The sequence below is a fragment of the Chiloscyllium plagiosum genome, unplaced genomic scaffold, assembly GCF_037043375.1.
Source record: "Chiloscyllium plagiosum isolate Xiang-an unplaced genomic scaffold, Cpla_swu_hap1 HiC_scaffold_7, whole genome shotgun sequence".
NCBI classification, from domain to species: domain Eukaryota; kingdom Metazoa; phylum Chordata; class Chondrichthyes; order Orectolobiformes; family Hemiscylliidae; genus Chiloscyllium; species Chiloscyllium plagiosum.
Window position 1 is genome coordinate 1,372,813 of NW_028270145.1, and position 21,507 is coordinate 1,394,319.

The 21,507-nt window shown below is 38.0% G+C and overlaps 1 protein-coding gene across 2 annotated transcripts in view; it reads right to left on the reverse strand.

Moving 5' to 3' along the window:
* LOC122551236 (uncharacterized) overlaps window positions 1-21,507 on the reverse strand; it is a 260,766-nt gene that overhangs the window by 87,944 nt on the left and 151,315 nt on the right. For both annotated transcript variants that reach the window (XR_015757572.1, XM_087988654.1), the window contains exons 16-20: window positions 20,591-20,644; window positions 15,661-15,705; window positions 12,158-12,211; window positions 4,965-5,063; window positions 4,827-4,871 (exon numbers count right to left, since the gene is read on the reverse strand). Coding sequence is in view for 1 of the 2 variants with exons in the window: in XM_087988654.1 (XP_087844780.1) it covers window positions 4,827-4,871; window positions 4,965-5,063; window positions 12,158-12,211; window positions 15,661-15,705; window positions 20,591-20,644 (297 nt within the window). In the remaining variant the exon portion in view is untranslated. The remainder of the gene's footprint in view (window positions 1-4,826; window positions 4,872-4,964; window positions 5,064-12,157; window positions 12,212-15,660; window positions 15,706-20,590; window positions 20,645-21,507) is intronic.

The following is a 21,507-nucleotide window of genomic DNA, read 5'->3' on the forward strand; positions in this document are numbered from 1 at the left end:
GAGGGTGGATGGAGGTGGAAGATGGAGCTGGAGGGGAGCTTACCTATTTGTAAAGGTTCAAACATGAAGTTCCGGGAAAGGTGGGAATGAATTTGAGAGGCATCAACATTTTTAAGCATTTTGGAGGTGAAAGGAAGTTTGAACCTGGGACAGAAGTTTGCAAGAATGGAAGGGCGAAAGATTTTTGTTTTGTTTGTGAGGGGCTATTTCAAAGGACAGAGGAACTGCAATTGAGGACAGGGAATGTTAACATGGAGAGCTAACACAAGATGCAGGAATGGAAGCTAGGTGAGGATAGCTTGATGAGGGAGTGAATTTGAGAGATTAGGAGATGGGTCTCATGGATAAGCCACGCTCAAAGTGAGCATGGGGTAGTACTGTTGCCTCACAGTACCATGGACCCGGGTTCGATTCAGCCTTGGGGGACTGTCTGTGTGAAGTTCGCACATTCTCCCCATGTCTGTGTGGGTTTCCTCTGGGTGCTCCAGTTTCCTCCCGCAATGAAAGGTTGAAGTGAACTGGCTATGCTAAATTGCCCAATGTTCAGGGATAGGTAGGCTAATTGCATTGTAAGGGAATATATAGAGTAACAGGTATAGGGGAATGGGTCTGGGTGGGATACTGTTCGGTGGGTTGGTGTGGAGTTGTTGGACCAAATGGCCTGTTTCCACACTGTAGGGACTCTAATTCGAAAAACATTGTGAGTTAAGAGATCAATTAGAGAAAGATAGAGTTTCAGGTCTAGAAGAGGGTGAGTTCAGAGGATGATTGGCTCCGTTAGTTAGTGAAGGAAGAGGCAGCTGATCAGATGGTCTTGATTTTGTCTTCACATTAACTAATGAGTTCCTCCTACTGTTTTTGGAGATGAAGGTGCAGGTGACAAGGAGAGAGGAATTGAACAGAACCTTTATATTGGTAGAATAGCCTGCAAGGAGGAGGAATTCTCAGGAAGGTCTGCTTTCAGTTATCTAGATTTCTGTTTCATAACCATAAACACATTTTGGAATCAAACATCCAAACTTCAGATGGCTCAATTCCTGGCTAGTTTCAGGACTTGGTTTTATTGGGACTCAGTGGGCATTATTTATGTCACATTTAAACCAAACTTATTCCAGAACAATAATTGTGTGGAAGCAGACAGTGGGTCACAATTTGTGTGATAATGGTCAACTCAGTTTGGGCAGAATTAACTCCATTGGGAAGTTGACATTTATTTGATTCAATAAAATAAAAGAGTATCCTATGCTCAGTTATTTAACATTGCTTGTGCTCAAATATCCCAGTAAAGTTAAAACTGGGAAAAATGCCAGAGAGAGGAGACCGAGAAAAGCAAAACTGTTTCTGCTGGTGATTTCAAACTCTAACAGATCTATTGATTGTTAACTAGGACAAAACAAAAGGGAACACATAGGAATTGGAATATAGAAACGAGAAGCAGGACTAGGTTTTTCTCCATATGTCTTGATGTATCTAAACATTATCAATCTTTTTCTTAAATATGCACCTAACACCCATAGCCTTCTATGATAACAAATTCCACAGATTGACCACCCGCCAAACGAAGAAATGTTTCCTCTTCTCAGTTGTAAATAGTGTGTCCCATATCCAGAGACTGCAATCCCTGGGGTCTGGACTCTACAACCTGGGGCAACATCTGCCCTGAATCTATTCTGCCAAGCTCACCCCAAATTTTATATGTTTTAATTAGATCTCCTTCTATTCTTCAAAAATCTGATGAATACAAACTCAATCAAGCAAATGTTTCCTCATATGATAGTCTGCCACACTTGGAATCAGCCAAGTGAACCTAACTGGGTGGCACGGTGGCTCAGTGGTTAGCACTGCTGCCTCACAGCACTAGGATCCCAGGTTTGATTCCAGCCTTGGGTGACTGTCTGTGTGGAGTTTGCACATTCTCCCCGTGTCTGCATGGGTTTCCTTTGGGTGCTCCGGTTTCCTTCCACAGTCCAAAGATGTGCAGGTCAGGTGAATTTCCCAAAGTAAATTGCCCATTAGTCAGTCAGAGGGAAATGGGTCTGGGTGGGTTACACTTTGGAGGGTCGGTGTGGACTAGCTCGGCCAAAAGATCTGTTTCCACACTGTAGGGAATCTAATCTACTGCACTACTTCTATGATATGCATATTCTTTCTTAGGTAAGATGACCAAACCCCACAGTACTCCAGTTGCAGTCTCACAAAGGCTCTGTATAACTGCATTAAGATGTCTCTACTTCTGAAATAAAATTGTCTTGTAATGATGACTACATATATCTACCTTCTAAATTGCTTGCTGAACCTGCCCATCTACTGCCATTGATTGGTGTAGAAGAAAATCCAGATCCCTGTGGCCATCCATATTTCCCAGCTGATCACCACTTAAATAATACTTTTCTTTTCCATTTTTCACACTACAGTGTATAGCTTCATATTTAACCATGCTATACTGAAACAGTCGTGTGTTTGTCCACACACTCAATTTGTCCAGATTTCTTTTTGCATCTTCCTCATATTCACAAGCCCACCTCGTTGTGTCATCGGCAAGTTTGGAAATGTTGTATTTAGTTCCCTCATCCAAATCGTTTATACATATCATGAATAGCTGTGACTCAAGCACTGAGCTGCTCTGATGCACTGGCTTCCATCTCAAAAGAAAAGGCTCATTTATTCCTCATCTCTCTTTCCAGTCTGTCAACCAATTTTTCAATCCATGCCAGTATATTAACCCCCAATCCCATCTACTGTAATTTCACCCAATCCAAATGCACACATCCACTGATTCTCCCTTATCTATTCTAATAGTTACACCCTGAAAAAAAAGTTCCAGTAGCCTAGTGGGGCATAATTTCCTTTTCATATACCTATGCTGACTTTGTTTAATCCTGTTCATGCTTTTCAATTATCCTGCTCTCACATCTTTCTCACAGAATCTAACATTTACCCCACGCCTGATGTTAGGCTAACTGGTCTGTAATTCTCTACTTGTTTTCCTCACGGTTTTTTAAAATAGTAGGGTTACATTTACCACTCTCCAATCTGCAGGAACTGATCCACAGTCTAGAATTTTGGAAGATGACAACCAATGTACCTAATACTTCGAGAGTCACTTCTTTTACTAGTCTGGAATGTAGGTTATTAGATGCTGAAGTTTGTCAGCCTTTAACCTTATTAAATTGTCCAGCACCATTTTTTTATTGATACTGAATTTGTCCAATTTCTCCCCCTCACTAGACACTTGGTTCTCCAACATTTCTGGGAAATTACTTGTGTCCTTTTTTGAGAAGACGGAACCAAAATGTGTGTTCAATTATTCTAGGCAAAAGTGAGGACTGCAGATGCGGGAACCCAAAGATTAGATCAGAGTGGTGCTGGAAAAGCATATTTCGGGCAAAAGCCCTTCATCAGGATTTTCCTACTCCTCAGATGCTGCCTGAACTGCTGTGCTTTTCCAGCACCACACTGTTCAGTTATTCTGCTATTTCATGGTAATATACAACATTAATGTATTAACAAGTTACTTAAATATTTTGTATTAACAAGTTAGTTAAATATTTTTTATGGTATTCATACAATAAGTTATATTTGGACCATCTTTATCATTGAAGATATTCAGTTTTGGATTTAATATAAAGAGGATCTGACATGATCCAATTAAATGGAAGAGCAAGCTCGAAGGAGCAAATGGCCAATTCTTGCTCTTAGTTCCCATGTTCCTCTGTTTATCCCACCTTTTTTACTTTTTCTTCCTTTATATTATGTGTTTCTGAATATTAAAATAAAAAGAGTTAACTTGTATAATTGGATGAATCATCAATGGTATGCTTGACGAATAAAAAGACAAATGTATTGCTGGCTCAGGGGTGTCCTTCAATGATGGCATAAAGTTTTTCTCATTTTCCCATTGGACCAAATTTTGAATTGATGGATAAGTGTACATGATCCTATATCAAGAGATATAGGATGAAGTGTGGACAGCAACTCAGGCAGCATCTGAGGAATAAGAGACTCTCTTGCTCCTCAGATGCTGCCTGACCTGTTGTGCTTTTCCCAGTGCCACACTTTATCGACCCATGATCCTATATAAACCAAATTAGCATGTTACTAACTGGGGATGGCTGATTCCATTAACTGAAGTAACCAGCAGTCAAAATTTCTCTATGATCTGAAAATATAAAATCAGCATGCACATACAGAAATAAAATTCATATGTTTATTGGAATTGGAAAATACCCTGTTCCCTTTGAACTACATTGAAAGAAAACAGTCTAACAAGCCTTGTAAAAAGATATAGATAAACAACATGGGACTTTAACTCTATTAACCTCCCTTTCCCAACCTATCGTCATTGATCTTTTTTTTTCTTCTCAGGAGAATTTGCAGTCCTACGTCAAAAGTAGAATGCAAACTTACCTACTTCACCTCAAAAACACAAGGTTTACAATGCACAAGGCACATTTGAGATCTTTACCTATCACGTTTTAACTATGTGGAATTTCAGAGGTTTGTCGCAACATTTTCAACTTTGTTTACATGGACAATAGAGTTAAAAGAAGAAGAAACATGTGAAGCATGAGTAATTTTCATGTATGGAAGGAAAACAACAATATAGAAAACAAAGAAAGTTAAACTAATCAACCAACGCTCCAAGTGTAACACCAAATAAAAATACATGAGGTTAAGTGTCGGGAAAATAATTAAATAGAAGAAAGAAATTGTTACTTGTTGCAGCTTTTTTCCTGAATCTAACTATTAATGATCTTCTTCAATCTTTAATGGATCAAGACAAATGTGGCAAAAGTGGCAAGTGAAAATAAATGTAAGAAACATACCAATGGGCCTTTTGCACCAAAAGTTCCATCCATACCAAGCTGACCCTACAGATAAAACGAAAGGGACAATGAAATATTTGCATGACAGGATGTTCACAGTAATTCAAAATCTTGAGCACTCATGATTTTTGGACTTACGATGTTGCCCAGAGGTCCAGGGTTACCCTGGCGACCTGGTGTACCACGTTGACCCTGGGGTCCTTCAGGCCCGCGGACGCCTGTTGGACCAGGTCCACCCTAAGAACAAATAAGAAAAAAGGGAATAGAAAGTTAGTACAGCCCTCAGGTTTGTTCAATTGTTCTATATATTTAGTATCAAAATAATTTAACGTACAAAGATGAATTAATATTCTTTCACAATTGTGCTCACCATAAATTTTAAGTTCCAAGAACAATTGTGGATTAGAATTTACTACTAAAGATTCACAAACCAACACTGACTAAACTAAGGAACTGACCTAGTAATTAAGTCTTTCAAGTCATTGTATAGAACATGGGTCACAGTTGGCGTCAAATTATCCCTCCTTTGTTGAGGAGAGGATATTATAGATCTCATTCAAATCTTTGATATGTCAAAGGCCAAACTGGTTAATGAGAAAGATTGGTATAGTGAGGAAGTGACGTATTTTGATTTTAACTAAGCAAGTACATTTCTTGAGACTAAATTCAATATTTAAAATTTTCTGTTGGAGGTACTGGTTGTGCACATGTCACAATGATCAGCAGGTGTTGAAATTCTTCCTTCTGCTTCTGTTCAGTGGTTTTGTATGAAAAGTTCTATTTGAGATATGACAAGGCAAATTTTTAACTTGTTTATAATATTTGTATTAGGAGTCGGATATTAAGATTATTGATTTCACCGTATGTCATAAAATATTTTAGATACTATGTAAAATATGTCAACTGTAACGACAATGGAAGAAGTGATCTTGAAATGTCATTGAGAGATAGTTTTCATTAAAAAAAGGAGGTTCGTAAAAAGATGGTAATGAAATCATCGTCAAGAATTTCAGATTTCATAGTGAAAGCAATTGATCTTCATTGGCTTTAATTATCTTTTGGTATTTAGGTGAAATAGAAATAGTCAATCCAAACAGTTAACAGCCATTCCTCAATATCCACAAACTGAATTTGAATTTATATACTCTTGTCCAATATGAAAGACAAACAACTTTGCTGACTAATTCAAACTAATGTGATTATGTCCAGAATGCTTTTGTGTATTTTTTCCCCATTGTCTGAATGCCAAATGAATGTTACAAATTATTGCAACACTGCATGCCCCATTTGTGTATAAAAGGTCTGATTCCATGGAATCTATATGTTTTACCACTACAAATCTTTTATTTTCAAGCAACCAGATATTATATTACAGAAAATAAGAATTAAAGATATGTGAATAAAGTAATATTTTGGTAAAATTGTATAAACTGCCCCAGGGTATGTTTCGTGTTTTGCAATTCTGTGTCAGACCAGAAGCGAATCAAAACCATAACACAACATGAATAAGTCTGGAGTATTGCAGTATGAAAATTAAACCATTTATTAAATGCAATACTCAATTATATATTGTGCCATGAAACTGTCTTTTGTAACTGAATTTTTTCCAAAGTAGCTAAGGAATTTATACATTTTACAATTAAGCCCATAGAGAAATTAAGGTTATTCCGCCTACATTTGGTATTTTTAAGTACGTCGGGGTTTTCCAAACAATGTATTTTTTTCTCTCTCCAACGTATATCTATCCCAGTATTTTCTGACTGTCCTTCACCCTCTGAAGGCACTGACTCATGGTTGGGTATCGTTCCAGAGCCAAAGACTTTCCATGATCCTCATATATCGGGGGACTATTAGTAACAAAAGCAGGCTATTTGGTTAACTTTCCCACTCTATGCTAATCTGCCCAGTTTTGCCCAATTGAAATCAGTTAGCTCAACATGGACTAAGGATCAAACCTTAACCAAAATGATCTTTTTTGTTCAATGGCATGGTACAACATTTACCTAACATACAGAATATATAATTCTTCATTTTGGAGATCCACACCAAAACTTCTGATTGTCAATTACACCAGAAGTTCAATCGGGATTATTGCTTAATCAACTGCAAGCCTGTAATAAGATTTATATCATTCCCAGTAAGAAACAAATGAGAAGCCTCAAAGTAAGTAGTCAGATATTGAATGAAGTTAGCTAGAGCTAATGTTTTAAAAACATTGACATTCTTGTGAAGGAGGAGATCTTGTGGCATAGTGGGCAACGTTTCTGGCTCTGAGCGAGAAAATCAGGGTGCAAGTCTCACTTTAGGACTTGATAGTCAAGGAAGTCACATTTACAACATGATCAAACAGATTGAGTACTCACTTATACATTCTTCCAACATATGCCAATAGCAGTAGAATCAGTCAGAAAGATTCCTCATCAGCCATGAGATGGAAAGAGATGAGAGCCTCAACCATCACTCTCTATAGCTCTGGGTGATGATGTGCATGTAAAAATGTATGTTGCCACAGCAACTCAGACTTCTTGAGGTGTTGGGAGAATCAGGGTGAGGGGGAGGGAAGGCATTATTGTTGCTAGATAGCTTACTTGACTGGACAACCAATGTGGACCATTTTGGTGTGAACAGCATTGAGTCCATTTGAGGTGTATTTAGGACCCGTTTCCTTTTCAGAACTGCAGTGGAAATCAAGATGCTGAGAGTCAGACTTGGCTTTGGGCAGACAACAAAAAAAAAGGTACTGTTAAACTTAAGGAGTGAAACTTAGGCCAGCAGTTTCTGCTTGTGAGTAGGAAGATGTTGGATGCAAGCCAACTTCAAAAAGTCAAAGACGTTAAGATAAAATCTTTAACCTTGAATTGCTAGGTTGATATCCAAATAGGCACTGACTTCTGACAAGTTAGGTAGACTGGCAGTCCATCATTCCTGCCCCTCCCACCCCCACCTTCTTGCATAGTAGCAGTTTGCCAGATCTAGGTTCAAGTAAATAGTAGCAATTCGCAGGCATTATGGGTCAAGTCAATGGCCTGTCCACATAACAAGGGGGTTAGTTATAGAAACAGTCATCAACTGCTGAATGTTAAGCATTGGAGGAAAACAAGGTAAAGAAGAGAAAAATAATGTTTCTTATTTCCAAATGGCTCTTACTAAATTTACTTCACTGTCTTAATGTTCAGTTACCAGCTGGAAATTGTCTCTCGAGCTGTCAAACATACGGCTTACTTTCCCACTGAATAAGCCAAATTTGCCCACATTTTCCAGAATGGCTGTGTGAATGATTTCACAGAGTAAACATCTGCACCCAAATCTGCTGTATTGAGGAGACTGGAGGCAGCGTTGCCATGACAGCTGTTCACCCCAAGGAAAAGCCCCAAGAATGATGTGAAGTTTCATATCTAGTGGCTTCCTTGTTTGTAAAATCTCGAAGGAGTCATACACCTCATTCCTGCCAAAACAGCTAATGTTTTCCTACACACTGCGTACTATGATTAATTCTTTAGTCTGATTCTTCAATTAGTCCAAGTTGGAATGAACATTTCACCAGAGTTGAGAATGGCAAATAATTATTTCTTCATCAAAACATTTTATTTTCCTGCATGATCTTTTAAAAGGAGAAAACAGTATTTTTCCAGATACTGTCACAACACAATTGAGAAGCAGTTATTTTGAGTAACAGAAAATATTTACTGAAAATATCTACACATTGGAATGCATTGTTTTCCCTATTTAATGGCACTTCTAAACTCAAGAGCTGCTTTGACCTTCACCTGTGTTTGCACCAACATTAAGTTGTAGAGTGATTCTCAAGTCCTTATGGTTATCTGCAGCTCGTTGTGATAATAAAGGATTGCCAGATCGTTTTGAATTGCAGGCACCACGGTGAGGCATATTGTATCATCCAAACCTCGATTCCTAGAGACAACTACCAGTTAACCATATACTATTAAACTGGAGTTGCACAAGGGTCAAACATGGTGGCACATATCCTTCCTGAAGGGACTATTAATTAATGGAATAATTGAGTTTCAATCAGTAGTTTTTCAGGATACTTTCTATTGCTAGCCCACAACTTTCCATAATGTATTTGACTTTATTATTTTCAAGTTATATTGAATTGCAATCACTAGACTTCCATAACTCATTCAAAGACATCCAACTCCCAATTAAAGTCAGTGTCCCAATGAGACATCAGCATTTTGAATGAAGTGGGAAAAGTAGTCAGGTCTTACCTTTAAGTGGTGCAATATCACTTCCCAAATTAAAATATAATATTTTTAAATCTTATTTCACACACCTCATTTGTACTCTAGCCTTCACATCTTCAATGTGCAAAATGGATCTCTGACACAGAAAGCACATTATAATTGAACCAAATGACACAATAATGATTCAAAAGGAAACGATCTAACTAAAAATTAATGTAAGGAGAGGACAGTTCACTTCAGCCAAGTGCATATGTAGAATATAAAGAAGGAATTTAAACTCCTAATCAAGATCACTAACTGTACCATCGAAAACATCAGTAGGAAGCCCAGATTATTTTATAGTTTCTTAGCCAGCTGCCCACTCAAAATGGCCATAAAGAGGCGGCTGGCTAGTTGCTGAAGGTTGGCCAGCCCACATACAAAACAATCAAAAGAATCACATTCATTACACAACAGTAAGAAAGCTGTTAATCAACAACCATCAGCCACTCAGCTTATTCTTCCAAAAGAACCACTTTGGAATCAGTAACTACACTAAAGCAAAAATATTCAGTCAAATCCATCAATTTTTTGAAAGCTTAGAATGTGGTAATTTTTCTTTGCACCCACATAATTCAAGCAAGATCTAAATAACACTTTAAAGAGATCAACAATGAATAAATGTAAACATGCATGGAATGTTGGAAATGCTGCCTATGTTTTCTACCCCTCATATGTTCTCAATCTTTTATGTTGTGCTCCTGATTATTGGTTTAAGCACACCTGAGAAGTTGCTGTCACTGGCAATTTCTTTATTCTAAAGATTTCAAATTTTTTTATATGTAAGGAAATTCACTGGAGTCAGGCAATTTTTAGTAGAAGCAGCATATTAAATCATATCCTGAGCTATGTGAACACTCATTGCCAATACAAGTTACACTACAACTGTAATGGCTCTGTGCTTTGATGGTAAATATTCAGTCAGATAATAGTTGATATTGAGCAGTATCGTGCAGGAGCTTCAACTCCTGGTGTGATGTGAGATTCCTGGAATATCTAAACACATGCTGTTTATAGTTATGCGATAGATGATATAATTATGCATCAAAAACCATGTTTTTTAAAGGTTTAATTTAAGCCACCAACAATATAAAGGCATAAACATCATTATATCGCTTGCACATGCAAAACATTACTTACATATGCAAGTTTTAGCTTGGTAGTGGAGAAAAGTGTTAACTTTCAGGCCAGGGAAAACCCCACAGAAAAATGAACCAGGGAAGTGGGCTATTTTAACTCCCTGGCTCTTTTTAAAAATGCCAACTCCTGTTGGAGAGATTTCAAGGCTGGGCAGTACAACAGAAACTAGGAAAGAAGCCAGTGGACTTCAGGCCCCAAGGGAACAAGTGTCAGCATGAAGTTAGAGTTGTGGGGTGTTTCCACCAGCCATACCAGCACTAGTGGGTGAGTGAATACTACAACGCTAACATTTGGGAAACCCAAGGATTCCTCCCATAGTCCAGGAAAGTACTCCTGTTCCTCCCAGTCCAGAAAGAATCCACAGAAGAGATCAATTTAAATACTTCCTTTGGCCTCCACTGAGTACCTGATAATGCCAGACTGTAACTTCCACCTTTAATTAAAACCTCACTTGGCCATTTGACACTGAGCTCGCATGATTCTCACTTTGAGGTGCGGATTAAAATCAGGTTATCTTTCAGAGAACCCAGGATGTCTCTAACTGGAACTCTAACTCAGGAAATCAATAGTGCTGGATAAAACGGTTGTGAATCTGTGGGATTCTTTCCAAAAGAGAGCTGTTGAGGCTAGGTCATTAAGTACATTCAAGGCAGAGATAGAGAAACAGTTAATCAATAAGGGAATCAAGAGTTATGGGATAAAGTGGAAAAGTGGAGTTAAGGAGAATCAATTATCCACGATCTCACTGAAAGACAGAACAGACTCAATGGGTTGAATGGCCTACTCCTACCCCTATGTCTTTTTGTTATCACTAGCACCTATACCTTGTTACCAGTTTGAGACTGATATCTACTTAAGAATAATCATGCAGTGTTGTTGGTGGCCAATACATCACTTTCTGAACAGTCAAAGCTCATCTAATTACAAGCTAAATAATTGAAAAGCAAATGTAATAAAGTATCAAAATCAATTGAGGCAAAAATCAATTAGTCAGCTTCAAATAATAAATTAATGATCCTCTGAACAACCATTTTGCACTTATAAAACCATTTTTCAAATATTTCAGAAAGATGACAAGCAGTTATTTATCATGCACAGTTTCTATGCCTACAGGGAGAAATGCAGCAACCAATTTGCACATAACAAGATCCATCTGGATACACACTAACTTAATCTGTTTTTGGTGATATTCGTCTGTAGTTATTGCCTTCTTCAATACTGCAGAGACAGATAGGCTGAGCTTCAATCTAATACCTCATCTGAAGGATGCCACACATGTGCTCCCTCAGCCACGCTGTCATATATCACCTTAGGTTCTAAGATCAAATAAGGTTTGAATCCAAAACGGACAAACTTAATTTATACTAAAGTGATACCAAACTAAGCCAAGCTGAACATCAAATTTAAAAAATGTTCACAGACTGTTTTCAAAACAAAGTTGCAGCAAAAATAATCCATATCAGGAAATATTCACAGAAATGGTCGAGCATGGAAAACAAGTTGGACAGGAGAATTGCATCTTCTGTGACAAATGCTGCTATGTAATTCCTGAATTAACTTTCCATTCCATTTATTTTCCTGACAGAATAAACTATTTTCAAATAGTCTTTTCTATCCCTTTTTGTATCCATGTATTTAGCTTCAAATTTCAAGTATATCAAATGTCTTTTGCAAGATACAGCATGTTTAGAAGTTAAAAATGTAAAACTTTGCACATCTTTCATCATCCAACACATAACTATTTGTAAAAGTGCAGTGCATTAAAATTTTGCTACAACCCTATGCACATCACACAGTAGGTATATTTGAAAAAGCCTCCAGTTTAGGACAAATTTCTTAGAGTGAAGGTGAGAAAAGTGAAGAAAAAAGTAAATGCGATTGATCAGCTTTGAAAGAGAAATTTCTACAGTTCCAAAGAAGAGTTAACAAGAGGTCACAAATAGTTACCTTAGCGCCAGGCTGACCTGGGAAACCTGGGGGACCCATTAAACCGATAGGACCCTATTTAATAAAAATACAATGATATGTTATTGCAATAATTTTAAAAAGCAAGTATTGCCACATTAAAAATACTTTTTTTGCTAAAAATAGGTTATAAATGTTCGACCTAACACTGGCATGACCCAGGTGGTGTGTTCCTATGTTGCCTCCTTTGCAGGCAGACATTAATAATGCCTCAAAATTTAACTAGAATAATGCTATGGTGGTTTAAGTGTGGCCTAAAGGTACACATTTTAGATCAGGCTACATAGAAAATGACACTCAATTTTTAATACCAGGAAGATGTTCAAAAAAAAGCACTTATTTTTGGTCTGTGACATGGAACTTAAAGCACGGTGGCTCAGTGGTTAGCACTGCTGCCTCACAGCACCAGGGACCCGGGTTTGATTCCAGCCTCAGGTGACTGTGTGGAGTTTGCGCAATCTCCACTTGTCTGCGTAGGTTTCCTTCAGGTGCCCTGGTCTCCACAATCGAGAGTGTGCTGCTGGAAAAGCACAGCAGCATCCGAGAAGCTGGAAAATTGACATTTGGGCATAAACCCTTCATCAGGAATGAGGCTTCGGGGCTGGGGAGGCTGAGAGATAAATGGGAGGGGGGTGGGGTTGGGACGAAGCTGGCTGAGTACAAAGATGAGGGAGAAGGTGGAAGAGGAGGGTGGAGTGGATAGTTGGGAAAGGTGATGGACAGGTTAGGAGGAGGGCGGTGCCAAGTTGGAGGCTTGGTACAGGGATAATGTGGGTGGAGGGGAATAGAGGAAACTGTTAACTTTCCTCTCACAATCCAAAGATGTGCAGGTTAGGCAATTGGCCATGCTAAATTGCACATTGTGTTCAAGGATATGTAGATTAGGTGCATTAGTGAGGGGTAAATGGAGAGTAATAGCGGAGGGGAATGGGTCTTGGTGAGTTATTCTTTGGACGGTTAGTGTGGACTTGTTGGGCTGAATGGCTTGTTTCCACACAGTAGGGATTATATTCTAAAAGTAAAGGCTGGCTTTAATATTGAAAGTAATTTGTAATCAAACTCTTTTAACTGAAGAGAATTAAACCTAAACACAGAAAATAGCAACCAAACCTAGGCACTTAGCTATCCTTACAGGCTTCGAGTTAGTAAAGACTATGCTTAATGACATAGATCACTGAAGTGGCTGTAACATTAGCAACAATGAAACATGGGAGATTTGTAGTTTTGAATTATATCTGTGATAGTTTTACTGTTTATAATACAAGGCTGATCCTTTCAATCCATACATGTCAATTTATTTTCAATGCCATTTACAAATAACCACTATCCATGCCTTCACAGAACAGAGAAACAAACTGGGAGCTACTCAATGATACCAATTTCTGTGACAGATGCAATCGATTCAGTTTTTAATTATGACTTGTATTTATCTGTTAGTTTGAAAAGCAGCCTTTTCCATATGAGTGACAGGTATAAATTCTTGGATTCAGTTCCTTCAGCTCAATTATATGAGTTAAGATAGACCAAAACAATGTTAAAACTGGAAGAGCTTTGCAAAGAATCATTAGTTAGGTACCAGCCAATTACCTTACTCTATCAGAGAGTGTTAAGGGTTGAGCTATTATTTTTAACAGCTGACTCATTTTGCTTCTGTTAGAATTGCAAACATACGGTTTGAACCTCAGTTGGATGGTCGGTCTGCATGCTTTTATCAGTATATAAAACTGTGGGAAATCATAAACTATTTCTGGTGCACAGCCTAAGAAAATAAATGTTCATTGCAGCATTCTATTCAATTTTTTTTATAAGTTAGATCTAATATCAGTTCAGAGCAAAGGGTAGATTTGTCTATATTCGGCACAAGTAATGTCTAATGGAAGATAATCTAAACTTAACAGCTGTATTTTCATTAAGAGAAAGAAAGAAGGAATGGCATGGAAATCAGAGAGAGACCTTCAAATGTGAACACAATGTTGTGACAAGGCAAAGGTCAGCCAATAGAGATCATTAAATCCTGGGTGTCCAAAAATGAATCACGCAAACCTCAATTTCACTTAATCTTAGCTAAACATATTTTAGCAATTGTAGCAATGAAGAATGCGTTCACTCAGTCTCTAGCTCTATTCTGTATTTCAGCTTACTAAGCAGAGAGAGAGAGAGAGAGAGCAAATCTTTGCAGGATTTGGACAGGGGATACTGACACAATCATCTTTTGCATGTCAAGGGAAAGAGATTTTTACATTTCATTCTAAAACATCTGGGAAGTTAGTCCAACTTATATTGTGTACTATTTATTGAAAATAACAAAAGAGAGAGAGATACACATGTTGCTTCTTTTGGGCAGTTCCTAAAGATGACACAGCAGAAACAAACACAGTCAGTTGAATTCCACTGTAGGATGGTTTTGGGACCAAATGGGTGTTGTGAGTCAACACTTTCTGGCAGCTAGAGTAGCTGAGTAATTTTCCCACAAATATTCTCCAGAATAGACACATTCGAGCCAATCACCCCATTAAACATGACTGGTAAGTTTTTCATCAGAGGGCAAGCAATTCTGAAATCTCAGCAGAAGGTCCATTTCCAAAGAGGGGTCATGGAACTTGAAACATCAACTCTGTTTCTCTCTCCACCGATGCTAGCAGCCCTGCTGAGTTTCTCCAGAACTTTCCACTTGTTTTCTGAAGCCTCAGCAACCACACAAATGTTGCTGAGGCAGGGAGATGCCCTCAAAGGGGAGAATGTTATTCAACATTTAGGATGGTCAATGGTGTACATCTTTGAGGAGAAAGTGATTCCTGAAGAAGGGCTAATGCCCGAAACGTCGATTCTCCTGTTCCCTAGATGCTGCCTGACCTGCTGAGCTTTTCCAGCAACACATTTCCAATGGTGTACATCCCCATTGATTAGAGAGGAATCTCTCCAGAGGGATTTCTGGAGCCACATAAGATGCAGATGGCTTCTTTTTTGAGACTGCTTCACTAGTGGCAAAATAATGTCAGCCCTGCTTATTAGTCCTTAATGGGGACTTTCATTATGAAAACTGGGTGGGCATCTCCATAGAACAGACACATAGCAATCCATGCCTCAGTTTCTTCCTGCCTAGTGGGAGTGCATCATGTACCCAACATGATGGACATCTTCACTATTTTATCCCCTATTTTATCTCCATCTTTGACCCTACCATCCTGCGACAGTAAAATTCAGGATATTGGATTGGTGGGAAGTACATACGCCAACAGTTCCACGCTGGTGGGGCATGGAGGACTGTACAAGTATCAAGGTATGTCTAAAACAGGCAGGAACTCAGGGCAGTGGGTGCAAACTTGCCCAAAGCTGATTTCAGCATGCCATTACAAGTTAAACCCAAGCTGCATTGACCCACTAGTCTTGAAGTTAATATTCGGAAATCAATGCAACTTGAGAGGACATAATAGTAGAAAAGCTATTATATCTAACCTCCCAGGAAACAAATAAATGTTACTCACCGTAGCACCAGGCAGACCCGGTGCCCCAACAGCACCACGAGGACCCTTTGGAAACAGAAGAAAATACTCATGAATTTCAAATGTTTTAAAATGCTTTCATATAACATATGTTCCCACAATATGTTTGTCCTGTGAGTGTACTCTTTCTGTCTGTGTAAATTAATCAAATTAATTTCCAGTTGTCATGTTTTTCCGCATGTTTGTCAAAACCTTTACCTTGATAATTAGTCAGATTCACAAATATAATGTAAAATTTGTAATTTTGTCTAATCTGAAACATTTGTTTCACTAACTCTCAATACACTTTCTGATGTTTTCTTTTTGCAATAGAGCCTCCAGCAGTAGTTTGTAACAGTGAAGGAAGGCAGCTGGACCTGTCAAACTGACCTTGTCTGGGAAAAAAAAGGGCAACTTGTGGGCTCATGGATAGAAGGAACAGACAGAAAAAGGTTTTCTCAAACTAATGTAAACCATAGACTTCATTCCATGCAAATGCTTCCTTATTTAACCTGAATTTCCCTTCATGTTTGGAGTGATCTGTTGCCAGTGGAATAAGGACTGCTTACTTCATGATCTTTAGGCCATCTGTGTGTTCAAATCTCATATTACATTTCATTTCATATTTCTCATTAACAGAATGTGTAATGTCCAAAACAACAGTTTGGCCAACTGTTATAAAGAAAACATATTTCACCATCACATTATTAAGTATCAATTGAATTGCTTTTAGTAGCTCCATTAAAATTTTTACTTGAAGGCCACAGACTCCCCAGAAACTCTCATACTGACTTTGTCAAGTGCTATGACATTCGGAGTTTAATTTGAATTATGCACTCTACCTGGCTTCCTGCAATACACAGATACCAGTTAGCTGTCCTGAATAATACTTTGCCGTTAGCATCAAGCAGTTTCTGCTAAGTTTTCTCTTTCTTTTTAAATGCAGGGATAGAAGGTGTCACTTTAGACTGAGAGATGAATTATGCTTGTGCATTCTAGCCAAATAACTTCTTATGTGTCTAACTCTGCTTCACTTAATTTGATTTGTAGAATTGGACTTCCACCATCAAGGCAGGTGACTGGAGTTGGACCACTTCCTGACTCAGCAACCAACATCATTTTAAAGGGCTATGTTGCAGACAATCTTTGGACCAAGGAGACATAGACAGGGTCAAATCAGTTTCAATCCTAGTTGTAGATTGTAGGGAGGGCAAGTAACAAGGGGAGGGTGATTAGAAAGCACACGGTCCTGTGGGACTTGCAGCCGAGACTAGGCATGGAAATGGCAGGAAGGGTACCAATAAGACCTTTTAATGCATCTTTCAAATGGTGCCTGAATCCAAACTGTGTTCATAGCTTCCCCGAAGGGGCCAAGCACCATGTGACTCCAATCGACAAAAGCCGTGGGGACCTTGAGATGCCTAACATGGCAATTCAGCCAGCCATCTGGGAATGCAGACGTGGGCTTGCTAATGTGTATCCTTCCTCCGTATTGATGAAAATTGCTGCCCTTGGAACAGGGGTGCAACTTCTCCAATTTCATCTCTGGAGTCAGCCCAACCTTGTGAAACTTCACACCATTGTGTGCAACAATGTGGGGATTTTAACGGCAACAACATGATATTGTGTTGCAATAAAGATGTACACACTAGAAATGTTGGTCACAATATAGATGAAAATATGAAATATAATTCCTGATCATAGATGTTTTTTATGGAAACGTGCTATCAAGAGATTGCCAACTTTAAGTATTTATGCAATCTGGCTTCAAATGCATTTTTAGGAGGGAACACTCAAAGCAGGTCATTCAGTCTTGAGGGTGACAACACAAAAATACATATGCTATAAATACAGCTCAATCACTTCCATCTATTGTTTTGGTAAATCTCTAGCACAAGGTCTAGTCTGAAATGGGAAGCAAGCAAGATCTATCTTAAGAGAGGATATGATTAAATAATGTAAAGAACCTTATAAAAATCTCTCTTCACACTGTAGAAGGCATGTCTTACACATGTAACACAGAACAGCAGCCTCTTGCCATATACAGTGCGTACTCAATTCTGGTGAACAGGGAAATGATCCAAAGTAGTCAGTGGAGAAATTGGCAATGGAAATAACCACTGAACAGATGCTGAGGAGACAGTTGCTGGCAGTAAAAGCTTGAATTCAGTTTTCTGGCCTGGTCTATGTACCTTTTTGAGGGATTTGTTCTGCAACTGCTGGATCAGATATTCAAACTGAATATCATTGATGTAATCAGCAGCAACATAGGAACTTATACCCACCAAATTTATAGTCATAAAACAACTCGAGAAACCCACACCATGATAACAATGGGGAAAAAAATCTTTCAATGTTACACTTTTGGGATTAAATTTCAAGAAATGAAACATGTTTCAGTGGCAGTCACAGTGCACCAGGAAATTATTTCAACTTCCCTTTTATTTCACACTTCTTAAATTAATTTCACTTAGTTAATAGATGATTTATTCAGAGTTCAATGTTGTGAAAGCATGGTTCTCCCAAATCAATTTAAAAGATATTAGGTGCCTTAAATATTCAATGAATCACTCATACCAGTCATGTGCAGTTTGCATGTTTCAGTCACAAATATGAAAAAAATCTACTTGAAATCTACATGGTGCTTTGGGTGATGTTCATGCGTTCTTTTTAATATGACAGCCATAATTATACATTCAGCAGTAACCTCTGCTGCCTTTTCCATACTGTCCCCAGTACCTTTGAGGAGGAAGCATAGAAACTAGGAGAAACAGCATAATCACCATATCTCTAGGACTTCCAGAAAATGCCCATTGGACTTATAGCAGACAGTCAATTAGAATCTCCATGACAATTTCACTCATCACCCTTAGTAAAGCCTGAGATAGCAATACAGCATGTCTAGCATTGTACTCCTGACACTTGAAAATCATTCTAACATTTAGAAGTGCACAGTATTCAGAGACTTTCTCATTCTTAATGGAACAAAAAACAAAAATGCACGCATAAGTATGTATATATAAGGAGGTGCAGACTTGCTGGAAATAAATTCCAATTCACCCTGTTAAGAATTTATTGTGAAGAGATTGATATGTTAATTACAGTAATATAGCATTCAGATAACAATTTAAAATACCCAATGGATTTGAATCATTGCCAAGAAGCTAATAAGTACTCTATAATAAGCACAGAAACTCATGTAAAAGCTTTAAAGTCTTGCAATTGGCAGAGAGCTAATCACCTGTAAGAATTGCAGACAATAAACATGTTGAACCTCAATTTTTTCTTTAAAAAAAGCTAAGACATAAATCGTAAAATTTAGAAAAAATGACTTATTTTCAAATTTGCCATAACACTTCAAAATAAACAGTGGAAGCCTGTATTGCTAAGTTCCAGACGACAGGAGAATTTTCTTTAAAGCTGGAGTATAAGTACACATTTCCATCAGTCAGAAGCAGATCAGCTACCTTTGATACAAATACAGAGAGGAATCCTCTTCGATTGAGAGAAGATACAACCAACATATGACTTAGAATTGGATTGAAATGATAATGCTTGTAAAATATTTGCTTGAATATCTCTGAATTTAAATGGGCTTGATACCATATAGCTATTTTTAATTGGGTTGATTATTGCATAATTATTTGGATTTATGTAGTCTGCACTTAACTTTAGATTATTTAACTAGATTGATTATCCTTGCTTTATAATATTGTTACTATTACTATAATGTAATTTTGCTGTTAAGAAACCAATAAAAAGCTGCAAACACATTTAATGCATTGAAGACCTGAGCCATAAAAACCAAACAAATAAAAATATTCCGGAATACTTAAGTTAAAGATCTATGTATTAATATTGTGTATCTCAAGTGAATTGTTTCTGCTATAATATACCTGAGTAGATATAGTGAAAATCATAAAATGCCAGGTTATAGTCCAACAGGTTTGTTTGGAAGTATTAGCTTTTGGAACGCTGCTCCTTCATCAGATAGGTCTCTGAAAGCTAGTGCTTCCAAGTAAACCTTTTGGACTATAACCTGATGTTGTGTAATTTTTAACTTTGTCCACCCCAGTCCAACACCAGCTCCTCCACATCATGAGTAAATATACAGAGGAACTTCGATTATCCGAAGTGTTTGAGTGGGGAGTATTTCATTTGGTTAATCGAATGCCGGATAATCAAATGCCGGATAGCAGAGTTAGCCAAGCATCAGGACTTTGCAATCTTGCTTGGTTAATCTGAAATTCGGTTAATCAAATGCCGGATAATCGAAGTTCCTCTGTATTCTGTCCTGGGATAAATTTGGTAGATTGAAAACTCTTAAGGGGGAGGATATTCCATTTCAAGTAGTACTAAATTCCTGCAATGATTTAAAATCTTTCTTAATTGTGGTTTTAATCTAATAAAAGGCTCAGCTGGATAAATTTACCTTGTCAGGATGTAAAGATAGAAGAATCATTAACCCCCTGTATCCGTCTGTGATGTTGCACTCACCTACTATCCACTCTCCAGCAGCTTTCCACTCTGACAGACAGACAGTCAGTCTATGAATCTGATTGATTGCCATGTGGAAAATTGGTTGAGAAAAGTTAAAATAGTTCCAGTGATGCGGGAAACATGAAATTCTGAGATTCCTATCCATATGTCCTCATCGCTGCCACACCCTATTTTGGCTCTTTTCCTTCATATGAATTATTATCAAGCACGTGTTAATCATAGTGTCCCTGTTTCACTGGGGACATGTATGGATCCAAGACTACCCAATGGTGTTGACGTGGGATTTAACATTAACTCCAATTTCTAATAAATTGAACTCTTCAGCATATAGCAGGAAGTATAGTATCAGAGTCCCCTAAGTGATTAGAACAACTAAAGAATTGATGATAGGTTTTGTCTAAATAGGAAAAGGTGACTTGAAGATTATACTCACCAGAGCACCTTGAGGTCCAGTTCGGCCCCTTTCACCTGGAAGACCCCGTGGACCCTAGGCAAAAAACAAAATACAGCTTTAACATTATCCATCATTTAAAAACTAGTTAGCAGCAAAAGTAACCAAAACCAAGATTTTCATTTCCTTTGTATGTGCTTTTCTTTACCTCAGAAATGACAATTCAGTGATAACAGTTGCATATGTATTTGATGCTATCAGACCGAGGAAAGTTATAAATTGTATACCATTGTAAACTTCAGTTATCTTTTGTGATCTATTCACTAATCCATCAGAGCAGAATCAGTAACAGCATAATTAAAAACAACCTAATGCCTTATGCTGCCTCATGGGCAGATCATACTCTATTTCTCTTCATTGATGAAGGTAATATTTTTCCCAGGATGATCAGATTCACAGCAGTCCAGAGGCATTGATGATAGCATGGACAGCATGAGGGGAGAAAATCCCTGCATGGGCTGTCTCAACCTCCTGCCATAACTTTCACAGAAGGAATCTTCCAGAATGAATCTCAGCTGGAATGGCAGAACTGGCAACTTACTGCCTTGTCTCTTAGGTTTCCACCACTGTTAGTGAGGATGGGCAGGTGAATTTCCAAGGAACTTTCTTGTTTTGCTCATTAGCAGTTTTCTCCATTCATTACACTAAAATGAGCTTGTTCATTTTGAAAGACAAAACTAGGCTCAACACAAGCTGAAGTGGCAGCAAAACTCTACTTCAAAATAATGCATAAGAAGTACTTCTGATTTCATGAATAATTACTTGGTATATTGAACTTAAAATATTGTTAAAAGGAGTCAAGAACTCAAAAGCTTTCTGTCTCACATTCATTGAGATGAAAACACCTTAAACAGCCTTAACAAAGGGGACAGTACTCTATACAGAATGGGAAGAGGGTG